The 13,371-nt window shown below is 37.2% G+C and overlaps 1 protein-coding gene across 7 annotated transcripts in view; it reads left to right on the top strand.

The window, feature by feature from the left end:
- Positions 1 to 13,371, top strand: part of LOC133658553 (latent-transforming growth factor beta-binding protein 4) — a 154,281-nt gene that overhangs the window by 124,613 nt on the left and 16,297 nt on the right. For all 7 annotated transcript variants that reach the window (XM_062060723.1, XM_062060717.1, XM_062060718.1 and 4 more), the window contains 5 exons: positions 25 to 147; positions 3,849 to 3,980; positions 4,052 to 4,177; positions 4,278 to 4,433; positions 7,650 to 7,901. In XM_062060723.1, the coding sequence (XP_061916707.1) occupies positions 25 to 147; positions 3,849 to 3,980; positions 4,052 to 4,177; positions 4,278 to 4,433; positions 7,650 to 7,901 (789 nt within the window). The remainder of the gene's footprint in view (positions 1 to 24; positions 148 to 3,848; positions 3,981 to 4,051; positions 4,178 to 4,277; positions 4,434 to 7,649; positions 7,902 to 13,371) is intronic.

The raw sequence follows: 13,371 nt of genomic DNA on the forward strand, positions 1-13,371 counted from the left end.
ACGACTCTCGGGTCCTCTGTGCAGATGTGAACGAGTGTGAGCGGTCGAGGGCGTGCGCAGACGGCGACTGCGTCAACACCGACGGCTCCTTCCTGTGTCGATGTCATGATGGCTTCACCAACAACCCTGAGAGGAACACCTGCCTCGGTACACTAACACACGTAGATTTTTTTTAACCTTTAGGGCTCCCCTTAAGTTTGGTCGTGGGGACCTGGAGGGTTCTCAGTCATAAACATTTTAAAAATATGTCATACAGTAGGCTTATATAATTTTTAGGGTCCGCCTGTACCCTGTACAAAGGACTCCCTGTGGGAGTCCTTTGTACAGGTACAAAGGAACCTATTGTTATTGTAAGGTTTTATTATTATTCTTTATTATTATTATTCCGCAGCTTTGCACACTACTTTGCCCCCCTTAACATGCTTCAAAACTCACCAAATTTGACACACAAATAGAAAAAAGTGACCCAAAAACTTTAGTAAAAAAAACCTAACTTCAAAAATCAAAATTGCGCTCTAGCGCCCCCTAGGAAGAAAACTGCCTGTAACTCCCGCTAGGAATGTCGTAGAGACATGAAACAAAAACCTCTATGTAGGTCTCACTTAGACTTACTTTTTATTAATTAATTTCTTCGGGCAAAAATAAACAGGAAGTTGGCAATTTCCCCTTCAAGACAAAAAAGGACTAAAAACACTAATTTTTTTGCCTCTTTGAGCTGTAATTTGACCCCCTTAAAATACTTCAAAACTCACCAAACTTCTCACACACATCGGGACTGGTGGAAATTGCGATTAAAAAAAAAACCGAACCCCAAAACTCAAAATTGTGCTCTAGCGCAATTTTTGAATATAACAGAGAGAAAAAACTGCTCCTCAGAGGAAAACTCAGACAAAACTGCTGGTAACTTCCGGTAGGAACGTCTTAGAGACATGAAAGAAAAACCTCTACGTAGGTCTCACCTAGACCTACATTTCATAGATTGACATCCTTCAGCAAAAATCAACAGGAAGTTTGCTATCCCTCCTTCAAAACAACATTTTTGTTAAAATCGGTCACCAAACATCAAACACTATCTCCTCCGAACGCGTTTGTCGTTTTGGCTTCAAACTGCTACAGGAGAGAGATTGAACCCTTCTGATTAAAAGTTGACGACGGCGTTTCATTTAGTGCTACCGTTTTGATTTTACGTGCCTTCAAAGACCCGCAGCACTAAAGTTGCTCCGCTGCTGTTGTTTTAAGATGGCTGCTTAAAAGCACAAAGCACCAGCGTGAGCACAGAATGCAGAGAAGGTAGGTACACTACACAAAAGTATCTAACTCCCAGTACGAATATCGTAGAGACACGAAACAAAAACCTCTATGTAGGTCTCACTCAGGACTACCACTGGACAAAAGTATTGGGACACCTAGGACTAGCACCTGCCAAAATGCGGACCCGACCAACGCTGCTTGCAGCTTTAATTATTTTTATTTTTTTTATTCAACGCCTAAATAGATACGTTTTTTTGGGGTGTTTTTTTTATGTTTGATGCTTTTTTGTCAAAAGCCTGTTTTTTATGGCAAACACACAAAATATGCAATGTTTTCCCCAAAAACATATTTCAAAGTGGAATTGTTGAGGTGAAGTATTTGGAACCTTGAATAGGTAAATAATTCATAAAAACATTGATTTTAATTAGTTGTTACTTTTTCAGTTATTTAAAGAAAAGGCCCAGTAAAATTATTGGGGATCCAAATGGGCCCCATTCATAAAAGTGTTAAAAAAGGTCATACATTATTTTTTTTATCTTAACGCTTAAGTCTCTAAATCAACTTTAGTTTAACCTATTGATTATTATTATTCTTTTTTTTTCCTTTTTGTATGCTGCAAAATATGCAATATTTTCCCCAAAAAGTATTTCAAAGTGGAGTTTTTGATGTCAATAATTGTAGCCTTAAATAGGTCAATAATTCATAACAACATAGATTTTAATTAGTTATTATTTTTTGAACAATGACAAGTTCCACTTAAAGTTATTAGAGATCCAAAAGAGTCCCACTCATAAAAGTGTTAAAAAAAAAGGTCATACTTTTTTCTGTTTTTTTTTAACTTTCAACGCTCAAGTCTTTAAATCAACTTTAGATCAATCTGTCGATTATATTTATTATTTTTTCCTTGTTTGATTTTTGCCCTCTTTGTCAAAGAAAATGTAGTTTTTTATATGGCAAATGCAAAAAATATGCAATATTTTCCCCAAAAAATATTTCAAAGTGGAATTTTTGATGTGAATAATTGTAGCCTTAAAAAGGTCAATAATTCATAACAACATAGATTTTAATTAGTCATTATTTTTTGAACAATGACAGTTTTTTTTAAGTTCCACTTAAAGTTATTAAAGATCCAAAAGAGTCCCACTCATAAAAGTGTTAAAAAAAGGTCATACTTTTTTCTTTTTTTTTTTTTACTTTCAACGCTCAAGTCTTTAAATCAACTTTAGATCAATCTGTCGATTGTATTTTATTATTTTTTCCTTGTTTGATTTTGGCCCTCTTTGTCAAAGAAAACTTAGTTTTTTATATGGCAAATGCAAAAAATATGCAATATTTTCCCCAAAAAATATTTCAAAGTGGAATTTTTGATGTGAACAATTGTAGCCTTAAATAGGTCAATAATTCATAACAACATAGATTTAAATTAGTTATTATTTTTTGAACAATGACAGTTTTTTTTAATTTCCACTTAAAGTTATTAAAGATCCAAAAGAGTCCCACTCATAAAAGTGTTAAAAAAAGGTCATACTTTTTTCTTTTTTTTTTAACTTTCAACGCTCAAGTCTTTAAATCAACTTTAGATCAATCTGTCGATTATATTTTATTATTTTTTCCTTGTTTGATTTTTGCCTTCTTTGTCAAAGAAAATTTAGTTTTTTATATGGCAAATGCAAAAAATATGCAATATTTTCCCCAAAAAATATTTCAAAGTGGAATTTTTGATGTAAAGTAAGAACAATGCCAGTTTTTTCTTTCAAAATTCCCACTTAAAATTATTAGGCATTTAAAAGGCCACCACCTCTAAATATGTTAAAAAAGGTCTTCTTTTTTTTTTTACTTTCAACGCTTACAGTACGTTTTTAGATCAACTTCAGATCAATCTGTCGATTATTTTTATTATTTTTTCTTGGTGTTTTGCTCCTTTTCTGGTAAAGAAAACTTTGTTTTTTTATATGGCACACACACAAAATATGCAACATTTTCCCCAAAAAAAATATCTCAAAGTGGAATTTTTGATGTGACTTAAGAAAACAATCACAAAAGTCCTACTTAAAATTATTGGAGATCCAAAAAGACCCCACTTATAAAAGTGTTAAAAAAAGGTCATACATTATTTTTCAACAGCATTATCTTTCAACGCTTACAGTAAGTCTCGAGATCAACTTCAAATCAATCTGTCGATTATATTTATTATTATTTTTCCCTTTTTTTGCCCTTTTGTCAATGAAAACTTATTTTTTTGTATGGCAAATGCACAAAATATGCAATATTTTCCCCAAAAAATATTTCAAAGTGGAATTTTTGATGTGAAGTAATTGGAGCCTTGAGTAGGTCAATAATTCATAACAGTGATTTTAATTAGTGATTACTTTTTAGGCAATGACTACTATGACTGTGTTATGAGAGTCAATATTGCAATTTTTCTTGTTGCATTTTACACTTTTTTTTCTTTTTTTCATAGTATTTTTAGGATGTGCTACAGGCCGTATATGTTCTTCCTGTTGCTGGTCCTGGCTGCTTTCAAGTGTGTGTGTGTGTGTGTGTGTGTGTGTGTGTGTGTGTGTGTGTGTGTGTGTGTGTGTGTGTGTCCATGACAGATGTGGACGAGTGTGTCTCGTCTGGCGGTTCAGTCTGTGGCGCGCTCAGGTGCGAGAACACCATCGGTTCTTACCGTTGCCTCACTTCCTGTGATCCGGGCTTCCAGGTGTCTGCTGCTGGTCAGTGTGAGGGTGAGTAAACATCTGCAGGTGCACACAAACGCGTCCCTGGCGTGGGAATAACTATTGTCTCCTCTTACCAGACGTGGACGAGTGTGTTAACAGGACGGTGTGCGGCGATCATGCCGTCTGTCAGAACGTGGTCGGAACGTACGTGTGCCTTTGCGACCAAGGTTTTACCTCCACCTCTGATGGAAAGTTCTGCGTGGGTACGTCCGTCCAAACTACAAACATGACATTAACATGTCAACCGTGCCGCACGGCGCCAAGGAAACGACATATTAACAGTTGTCATGTTGCGTCTTCCAGACGAGGACGAGTGTGTGTCCATGCCAGGTGTGTGTGGCTCTGCTCGATGTGACAACATGGAGGGGTCCTTCATGTGTGAATGTGACACACCTGGAGAAGAGTTTGACACCACGAGTAGACGGTGTGTGAGCACCCCGCCGTCACCACCACAGCGAGGTACACACACAAGGACCAAATTTAGATTAAAAAACTAAGGAGGCATGATGAATTATTCTATATGTGGTTTTTTTTCACTTGTATTTTGTTTTTTGATAGTTTGACTCAAACTTAAATGTATTTAGTTGCATGTTCTGATACACTCAAGCGGACCAAATTTAGATTTCACAATAGGCTTGAGTACATGATGGCGTCTCACTCTTACATGTACTGTAAACACACATCTGACCACGGATTGGTCAGCTGCTGTCGTCACGTTGGCAAGAAGGCAGCGACAGAAAGCCAATCAATGAGCCTGTGGGCGGTCTAAAGGGTCACGCTCCAGTCCAAGCGGCGGTTTTTCCGCCTGGCACAAGTGTTTGACTTGTCTCTGTTCAATAGCGTAACATTGTTTTTGCACATTACACATTTTGGTATTTTTCATTTTCAAAACCAATACAACATGTATTGTAATCATTAGGGCCCCCCTCAATTTTGGTGAATGTTAAATGGGACCCAAAATGGTCCCAGTCAATAAAGTGTTAAAACCAAGTCATATATATATATTTTTTTTTATTTCAAGCTAACGTTAAATATCCATGAATCAACTTCAGAACTATCTGTTGACATAAAGTTGTAATTTTTTTTAATGTGTTATGCCCTTTTTGTCAAAGAAAACCATGTTTTTTATGGCAGAAAAAATGTGAAGTAATTGGAGCATTAAATAGGTAAATATTTCATAACTTTCATAACATAATTTTTCGGAGTATAAGTCACACCGGCCGAAAATGCACAATAAAGAAGGAAAAAAACATATATAAGTCGCATTTTTGGGGGAAATGTATTTGATAAAAGCCAACACCAAGAATAGACATTTGAAAGGCAATTTAAAATAAATAAAGAATAGTGAACAACAGGCTGAATAAGTGTACGTTATATGAGGCATAAATAACCAACTGAGAAGGTGCCTGGTATGTTAACGCAACACATCATGGTAAGAGTCATTCAAATAACTATAACATATAGAGCATGCTATACGTTTACCAAACAATCTGTCACTCCCGATCGCTAAATCCCATGAAATCTTCCACCCCGGAGTCGCCTCTGGTATGTCCTTTCTTTCTGCTGCTCGATTGCCGTTCTCTGCTGCATATTTCACTACGTCCAGTTTGTAATCTGCAGTATATGATTTCCTTTTCGGTGCCATTTTTGTTCAGTCCTTCTCAGTTTTTCTAAGTTACCGCCAATGTTGATGTGATCCATTTTAACAGCTACGGCAGTAGCATTTAGCAGTTAGCATCCCATGACCCACAATGCACTTCTGCCATGACCCTCCCCCGCCGAATTCTTATTGGTTGACGTGTGTGTGACGATTGCTGCCGTTTGCTTCGTCTCTTACGCGAATGAGATAAATAACATTATTTGATATTTTACGGTAATGTGTTAATAATTTCACACATAAGTCGCTCCGGAATATATATGTCGCACCCATGGCCAAACTATGAAAAAAACTGCGATTTATAATCCGAAAAATACGGTAATTCATTGTTATTTTTTGAACAATGACAGTTTGATTAAAACAAATCTGACTCTAGGTTTCGAGGATCCAAAAAGCCCCCACGAGTAAAAGTGTTAAAAATAGGTCATATCAATATGTATTATTTTTACTTTCAACGCTTAAAGGCCTACTGAAAGCCACTACTACCGACCACGCAGTCTGATAGTTTATATATCAATGATGAAATCTTAACATTGCAACACATGCCAATATGGCCGGGTTAACTTATAAAGTGCAATTTTAAATTTCACGCTAAACTTCCGGTTGAAAACACCTTTGGAGGATGACGTATGCGCGTGACATAGCTAGGAAAACAGAGGTATGGCTTCCCCATTAAAGCCAATACAAAAAGCTCTGTTTTCATTTCATAATTCCACAGTATTCTGGACATCTGTGTTGGTGAATCTTTTGCAATTTGTTTAATGAACAATGGAGATTGCAAAGAAGAAAGTTGTAGGTGGGATCGGTGTATTAGCGGCTGGCTGTAGCAACACAACAAGGAGTACTTACTTGGATAGCAGACGCGCCAGCCGATGCTAGCCGCCAATCGCATCTGTGTTGGGGTGAAGTCCTTCGTCGCGCCGTCGATCGCTGGAACGCAGGTGAGCACGGGTGTTGATGAGCAGATGAGGGCTGGCTGGCGTAGGTGGAGCGCTAATGTTTTCATCATAGCTCTGTGAGGTCCGGTTGCTAAGTTGCTAAGTTAGCCTTAGCGTCGTTAACAACAGCATTGTTAAGCTTTGCCAGGCTGAGAATTATTAACCGTGTAGTTACATGTCCATGGTTTAATAGTATTGTTGATCTTCTGTCTATCCTTCCAGTCAGGGATTTATTTATTTTGTTTCTATCTGCATTTGAGACAGATGCTATCACGTTAGCTCAGTAGCTAAAGAGCTTCGTCGATGTATTGTCGTGGAGATAAAAGTCACTGTGAATGTCCATTTCGCGTTCTCGACTCTCATTTTCAAGAGGATATAGTATCCGAGGTGGTTTAAAATACAAATCCGTGATCCACAATAGAAAAAGGAGAGAGTGTGGAATCCAATGAGCCCTTTTACCTAAGTTACGGTCACAGCGAAAAAAGATATGTATTTCAATGCATTCTAGTCCGTCACTCTAACGTTCCTCATCCACGAATCTTTCATCCTCGCTCAAATTAATGGGGTAATCGTCGCTTTCTCGGTCCGAATAGCTCTAGCTGCGTTGAAAACAATAGGAAAATAAGAGGAAGTGAACAACTGACAACGTCACGCTACCTCCGGTAGGGGCAAGGCTTTTTTTTTTATCAGAGACCAAAAGTTGCGAACTTTATCGTCGTTGTTCTATACTAAATCCTTTCAGCAAAAATATGGCAATATCGCAAAATGATCAAGTATGACACATAAAATGGATCTGCTATCCCCGTTTAAATAAAAAAAATTCATTTCAGAGGCCTTTAAATCTTTAGATCAACTCCAGATCTGTCGATTATAAGTTTTATAATTTTTTGAGCAATGTCTCTTTTGCAGTTTTGTGTTATTAGGTCAATATATTTTCTCGTTACACTACACCTGTTTGCTCTTTTATTCCATTTTTTTTTTTAATGTGCCACAGGCCTTTAAAAAATGAGCTGCGAGTCACACTTTAGACACTCCTGCCTCAGATGTTCTACTGTATTTGTCTTTCTTACTCCCCAACAGGGACGTTCCCCATCGGCTCCTCTTCTCCGTCGTCCTCCACCTTCCATGCCGGTGTATTTGACCTTGCACCGGTGCTGCCCCGCCTGCCCGCGGCCGGCCCCGGCGAGCTCAGAGAGTGTTACTACAACCTGGCCGACAGCGGCTCCTGCAGCCTGCTGGCCGCCAACACCAGCCAGCAGGAGTGCTGCTGCACGCTGGGGGAGGGGTGGGGTCTGGGCTGCCAGTACCACGCCTGCCCCCTCATCGGCACAGGTGAGACGACGCTCATTGCAAGGGCTCTTAACCTTTTTGACCATGTGGCCCATTTTTTCCACTACAGAGGGGCCTAATTCAGAGGGGCTAATTCAGAGGTAACATTTAAGTGGGTTCCGCCCACTTAAATGTTACCTGTGAATTAGTAATCTAACTCCTGATTGTAATCGTATTCAATAATTATATCAAACCTACTTCTTGTTTAACAGGTTAACATCCTTGCTAAAGGTCATGAAAGCATGTGTTCATCTCAAAGATTATTGTCAAGGCTTTTTTTTACAAATGTTTACAAAAATAAATACGAATCAAATATACTGCAAAAGAAGGGACTATGATGAAAAATAAATGTACCGTATTTTCCGCACTATAAGGCGCACCGGATTATAAGGCGCACCTTCAATGAATGGCATATTTTACAACTTTGTTCATATATAAGGCGCACCGCATTATAAGGCGCATAGAATAGACCATACTTGTCAACCCTCCCGTTTTTACCGGGAGACTCCCGGTATTCAGCGCCTCTCCCGATAACCTCCCGGCAGAAATTTTCTCCCGACAAACTCCCTGTATTCAGCCGGAGCTGGAGGCCACGCCCCCTCCAGCTCAATGCGGACCTGAATGGGGACAGCCTGTTCTCACGTCCGCTTTCCCACAATATAAACAGCTTGCCTGCCCAATGACGTCATAACTGTAGAATGATCAAGGGCGAGTTCTTGGTTTCTTATGTGGGTTTATTGTTAGGCAGTTTCATTAACGTCCTCCCAGCGCGGTAACAACACACAACAGCAGCAGTCACGTTTAGTCTACCGTAAAGCAGTTTGTCTGCCGTAAACAGCAATGTTGTGACACTCTTAAACAGGACAATACTGCCATCTACTGGATAGCCTCCAGAACACTGACATTCAAGTATTTCTTTTATTTATATGTATAATAAAATACATACATATATATATATATATATATATATATATATATATATATATATATATATATATATATATATATATATATATATATATATATATATATATGTATATATATATATATATATTTATATATATATATATATATATATATATATATATATATATATATATATATATATATATATATATATATGTAGCTAGAATTCACTGAAAGTCAAGTATTTCATACATATATACAGTGGGGCAAAAAAGTATTTAGTCAGCCACCCATTGACAATCAATGGGTGGCTGACTAAATACTTTTTTGCCCCACTGTATATGGTATATACACATATATATATATATATATATGAAATACTTGAGTTGGTGAATTCTAGCTTATATTCCCCTCTTAACCACGCCCCCAACCACCCCCGACCACGGGGGCGGCTGCTTACCGTTGAAGAAGAACTTCTTCTTCTACGGGGGAAAATGAAGACGGGGGAAAATGAAGTCGGCGGCTGCTTACCGTAGTTGCAATTGATTGATTGATTGAAACTTTTACCTGTTGGAGGCTCAATATTGGTCCATATATAAGGCGCACTGTCAGCTTTTGACAAAATTGGAGGTTTTTAGGTGCGCCTTATAGTGCGGAAAATACGGACAATTAAGCAGTGCTACAAATAAATTCTAACAAAATTATTAATAAGTAGTATAAATGTTTCTTCAATAAACTGTGGATTAAATTTAAGTGCAAATGAAAATAAAGCTTCACCACTTTAGTCGTAATTTTTGCGCTTAAAAAACTTCTCTATGACTTTAGCTCCAGACTTTCTTTTATTTGTTTGATAGAGAGTGGTGTACGAAAAGAGTATGGCCAACTTGGTTTCAGGCAATCTCCTCAATGTCTGGTCAAAAGGCACTCACCTGGCTACTGGGCGCCATGACTGCTACCAACTTTGAGCTTATGCTCAGTGTTTGCGGCATTTCGTCATTAGTTTTTCGAGGCATAAAAATGCTGCTTCCCCTGCGAGAATTGTAAAAAAAACCCATTGCTTTCCCCGCAACCCGGAAAGAAGACAAGTATCAACAGTGGAGAGCCACCGTGCGAGGTGAACACACAGACGTTAATACCAATAATAATACAATTAATTAATGAATTTAAGAGATGGTTTGACAAAATCAGACTGTCTTTGAATCTCAGTAAAACTAAAAAAAAAATGCAATTTGGTAACAGTAGAAGAGGAAGTCAAACACAAATACAAAAAGACAAACAAAGAGTAAAAGACTACATTTTGGGTGTAATGATAGATTATGAAATTAACAGGAAATCTCATAAACCAACAAGAAGTGGCAAGAAATAAGTTATATTGAATGAAGCAACATATGTTCTGGACCAAAAATGACTCCATATTCTCAACTGCTCGCCAGTGTTACCATATCTGAGTTGTTGTGCAGAAATATGGGGAAAAAATTACAAAAGTAGGCTTATTCACTTAGCACAAGGGTCGGCAACCCAAAATGTTGAAAGAGCCATATTGGACCAAAAATACAAAAAAAAAATCTGTCTGGAGCCACAAAAAATTTAAAGCCTTATATGAGTCTTATAATGAAGGCAACACATGATGAAAGTGTCTATATTAGCCTTCTATCAAAGGCTGACGCAAATCTTCGTTGACAGAAATGTTGTATTTAAATTTTTATTCTACACATTTTTGCAACATTTGAAATCATTTGTTAAATGGAGGCTCCTCATAGGATAAGATAACTTCTGGAAATTACTGGTGCAGAATGGCCAAAGGTATAGATGTGTGTGTCCAAGTTTAAGGAAACGGCAGGCTGTCTTCTTTTAATGGATTTATTACAATCTTTGCAAGATGAGTAACGTTTGCTGTGGTCTGGAACAACATGGCACACAAACAATTATGAGAAATGCAGTCAATATTACATACAAATAATGTGCCATGAGACATGCAAATATAAATTAAATACACAGAGGGCATAAGTAAAGGAAATTAAATGAGCTCAAATATACAGACAAACGAGGCATAATGATGCAATATGTACATACAGCTAGCCTAAATAGCATGTTAGCATCGATAAGCTTGCAGTCATGGATTGACCAAATATGCCTGATAAGCACTCCAGCAAATCAATAAAATCAACAAAGTTCACCTTTGTGCATTCACGCGCAGCATAAAACGTTTGGTGGACAAAATGAGACAAAGAAAGAGTGACATAAAACACAACTTTCTGTGGCAGCATCGGAGAAATTTGTACATGTAAACAAACTACGATGAGTTCAAGGATCGCTGAAATTAGTAGGACAAAACGGTGCTGCCAAATACTCTCATCAGGGAAGCATGTATAACATAAACAGTGGGATTTCTAACAATTAGGAAGGTTTGTGTCATGTTTGTTCTCCTACAGTAAATATATTAAAACAAAAAATATTTTTTTTCTTCATCTTTTTCCATTTTCACACATCTCTGAAAGAGGACTGGAGAGCCACTAGGACGGCGCTAAAGAGCCGTCCTAGTGGCTCTAGAGCCGCGGGTTGCTGACCCCTGACTTTGCATGTTCCAAAAAAGCAAGATGAGTTATAATAATACATAATGAGTGATTACAAATACATTGGAGGCAGACACCACCGTTCACATTCTTCACACAATTTCTACACAATTTCTTTGGATTGTTGGTCCAAAGCTAATGAAGATTGTGGCAAAATAAGGATGATAATAGGGCTATGAATCTTTGGGCACCACACGATTCGATTCGATTCTTGGGGTAACGATTCAATTCAGAATCAATTCTCAATTCAAAACCATTCTCGATTCAAGATCGATCCTTTTTAATAACATTGGGTGCCAGTTCTCTGATTAACTACATTAAAAAAAATAGATAAACCGCTCTATTCAATTTCTATATTACTTAAAAGAAAACTGGTTTTGTATGATACAATTATATCCAAACATTTAATAGTCAAATACAAACAAGGCAAGAGGAAAAGTATTTCACACTTCTCTTTTTGAAAGTAAATCTGTACAGCAGATATGATCGTCTACATCAGTCATGTCAAAGTCTGTACCGAGGATGTCGTTGTGGCTTGTGCAGCCCTTTGAGACACTTGTGATTCAGGGCTATATAAATAAACATTGATTGATTGATATTTGATTAGTATTAGAATCGGCCCGCAGGCCACAGCCGCCTGCTTTGAAGGAAGTTTGTTTTTGTCTGTGAGCCTGTTGAAAAATTGTTTCACTTGAAATTAGTAATAGAGCCATATATAATGTTGGATTATTCATTTAATCATTAAATAAAATACAGTACGCTGTGTTAGGTCTTGGTTCAATAGGTTATGTGCAATCATTTTAATATGTTTTAATAAACATTGAACCAGTCCGGCCCTCGGGTTGTAGCAAATTAGTAGTTTTGGCCCTCTGATGTATTTGACTTTGACATCCCTGGTCTACATCAACAATATGATTTGCCTAAGTGGCTGACAGGACAGATAAAAAAATATATATATATTTTTTTAATTGATTAAAAATCGTTACAAATAAGAATTGTGATTTATTCAAAAATCTTTGACACCCCTGGTAATAAGTTCATACGTTTATTGCGCTGCCGTCAGGTGTGTGTTAAAGCAGTGGTCCCCAACCTTTTTGTAGCTGCGGACCGGTCAACGCTTGAAAATTTGTCCCACGGAGGGGGGGGACTTATTTTTTTATTTTTTTATTTTTTCATAAAGAAATGCAATCATGTGTGCTTACGGACTGTATCCCTGAAGACTGTATTGATTTATATTGTTATATAATGTATATATTGTGTTTTTTATGTTGATTTAATTTAAAAAAAAAAATTTTTTTTAAATTTATTTTTTTTCACTTGTAATTTCTTGCCGCGGCCCGGTGGTTGAGGACCACTGTGTTAGAGTGCCTGCTGGTCACCAAACACTGCAGGAATGTAGCAGCGTCAAATACTGCTGCAAAATTCTACCTTCACCAAATAAAAGCATATTATTATTGTCATTTTGTGAGTTGGGGTATGTTTAGAACTACATATAGATGTACTATTTTGGTTTATTTTGTCAGAAAAACTAACGTCAAAACGACAGCAATTGCATGCATGTCCTTGGCAGTGTTGGTTTAGTGACTGAAAACCAGTAACTAGTTACAGTTACTAGTTACTTTATTTCAAAAGTAACTCAGTTACTTACACCAAAAAGTAATGCGTTACTGTGAAAAGTAACTATTTAGTTACTTCTTTTTTTCTTCTTTTTTTAAAACTCCCATTAATGCCCTTTTAGCCTTCATTTCAGTGCTGTTATTGCACTGGAGAATAATACAATCTGTTGATCAGCGCTAGGAATTTTCAAAATAGGGTCCCAGGGACCCCATCAAGTCATAAAAATGGGGTCCTACAGTACATTTTTGGGGTCCCACTTTTTTGTAAGCGTTTTGAAAAAAAAAAAAGATAAACGTATGCATTATCCTGTTATATCTCACATTCTATATTGTGTTTTGGAAAAAGGTTGTCATAAACGTTACTTAATTCATTAAAAA

The sequence above is a fragment of the Entelurus aequoreus genome, linkage group LG10 (genome assembly GCF_033978785.1).
Source record: "Entelurus aequoreus isolate RoL-2023_Sb linkage group LG10, RoL_Eaeq_v1.1, whole genome shotgun sequence".
NCBI classification, from domain to species: Eukaryota; Metazoa; Chordata; class Actinopteri; order Syngnathiformes; family Syngnathidae; genus Entelurus; species Entelurus aequoreus.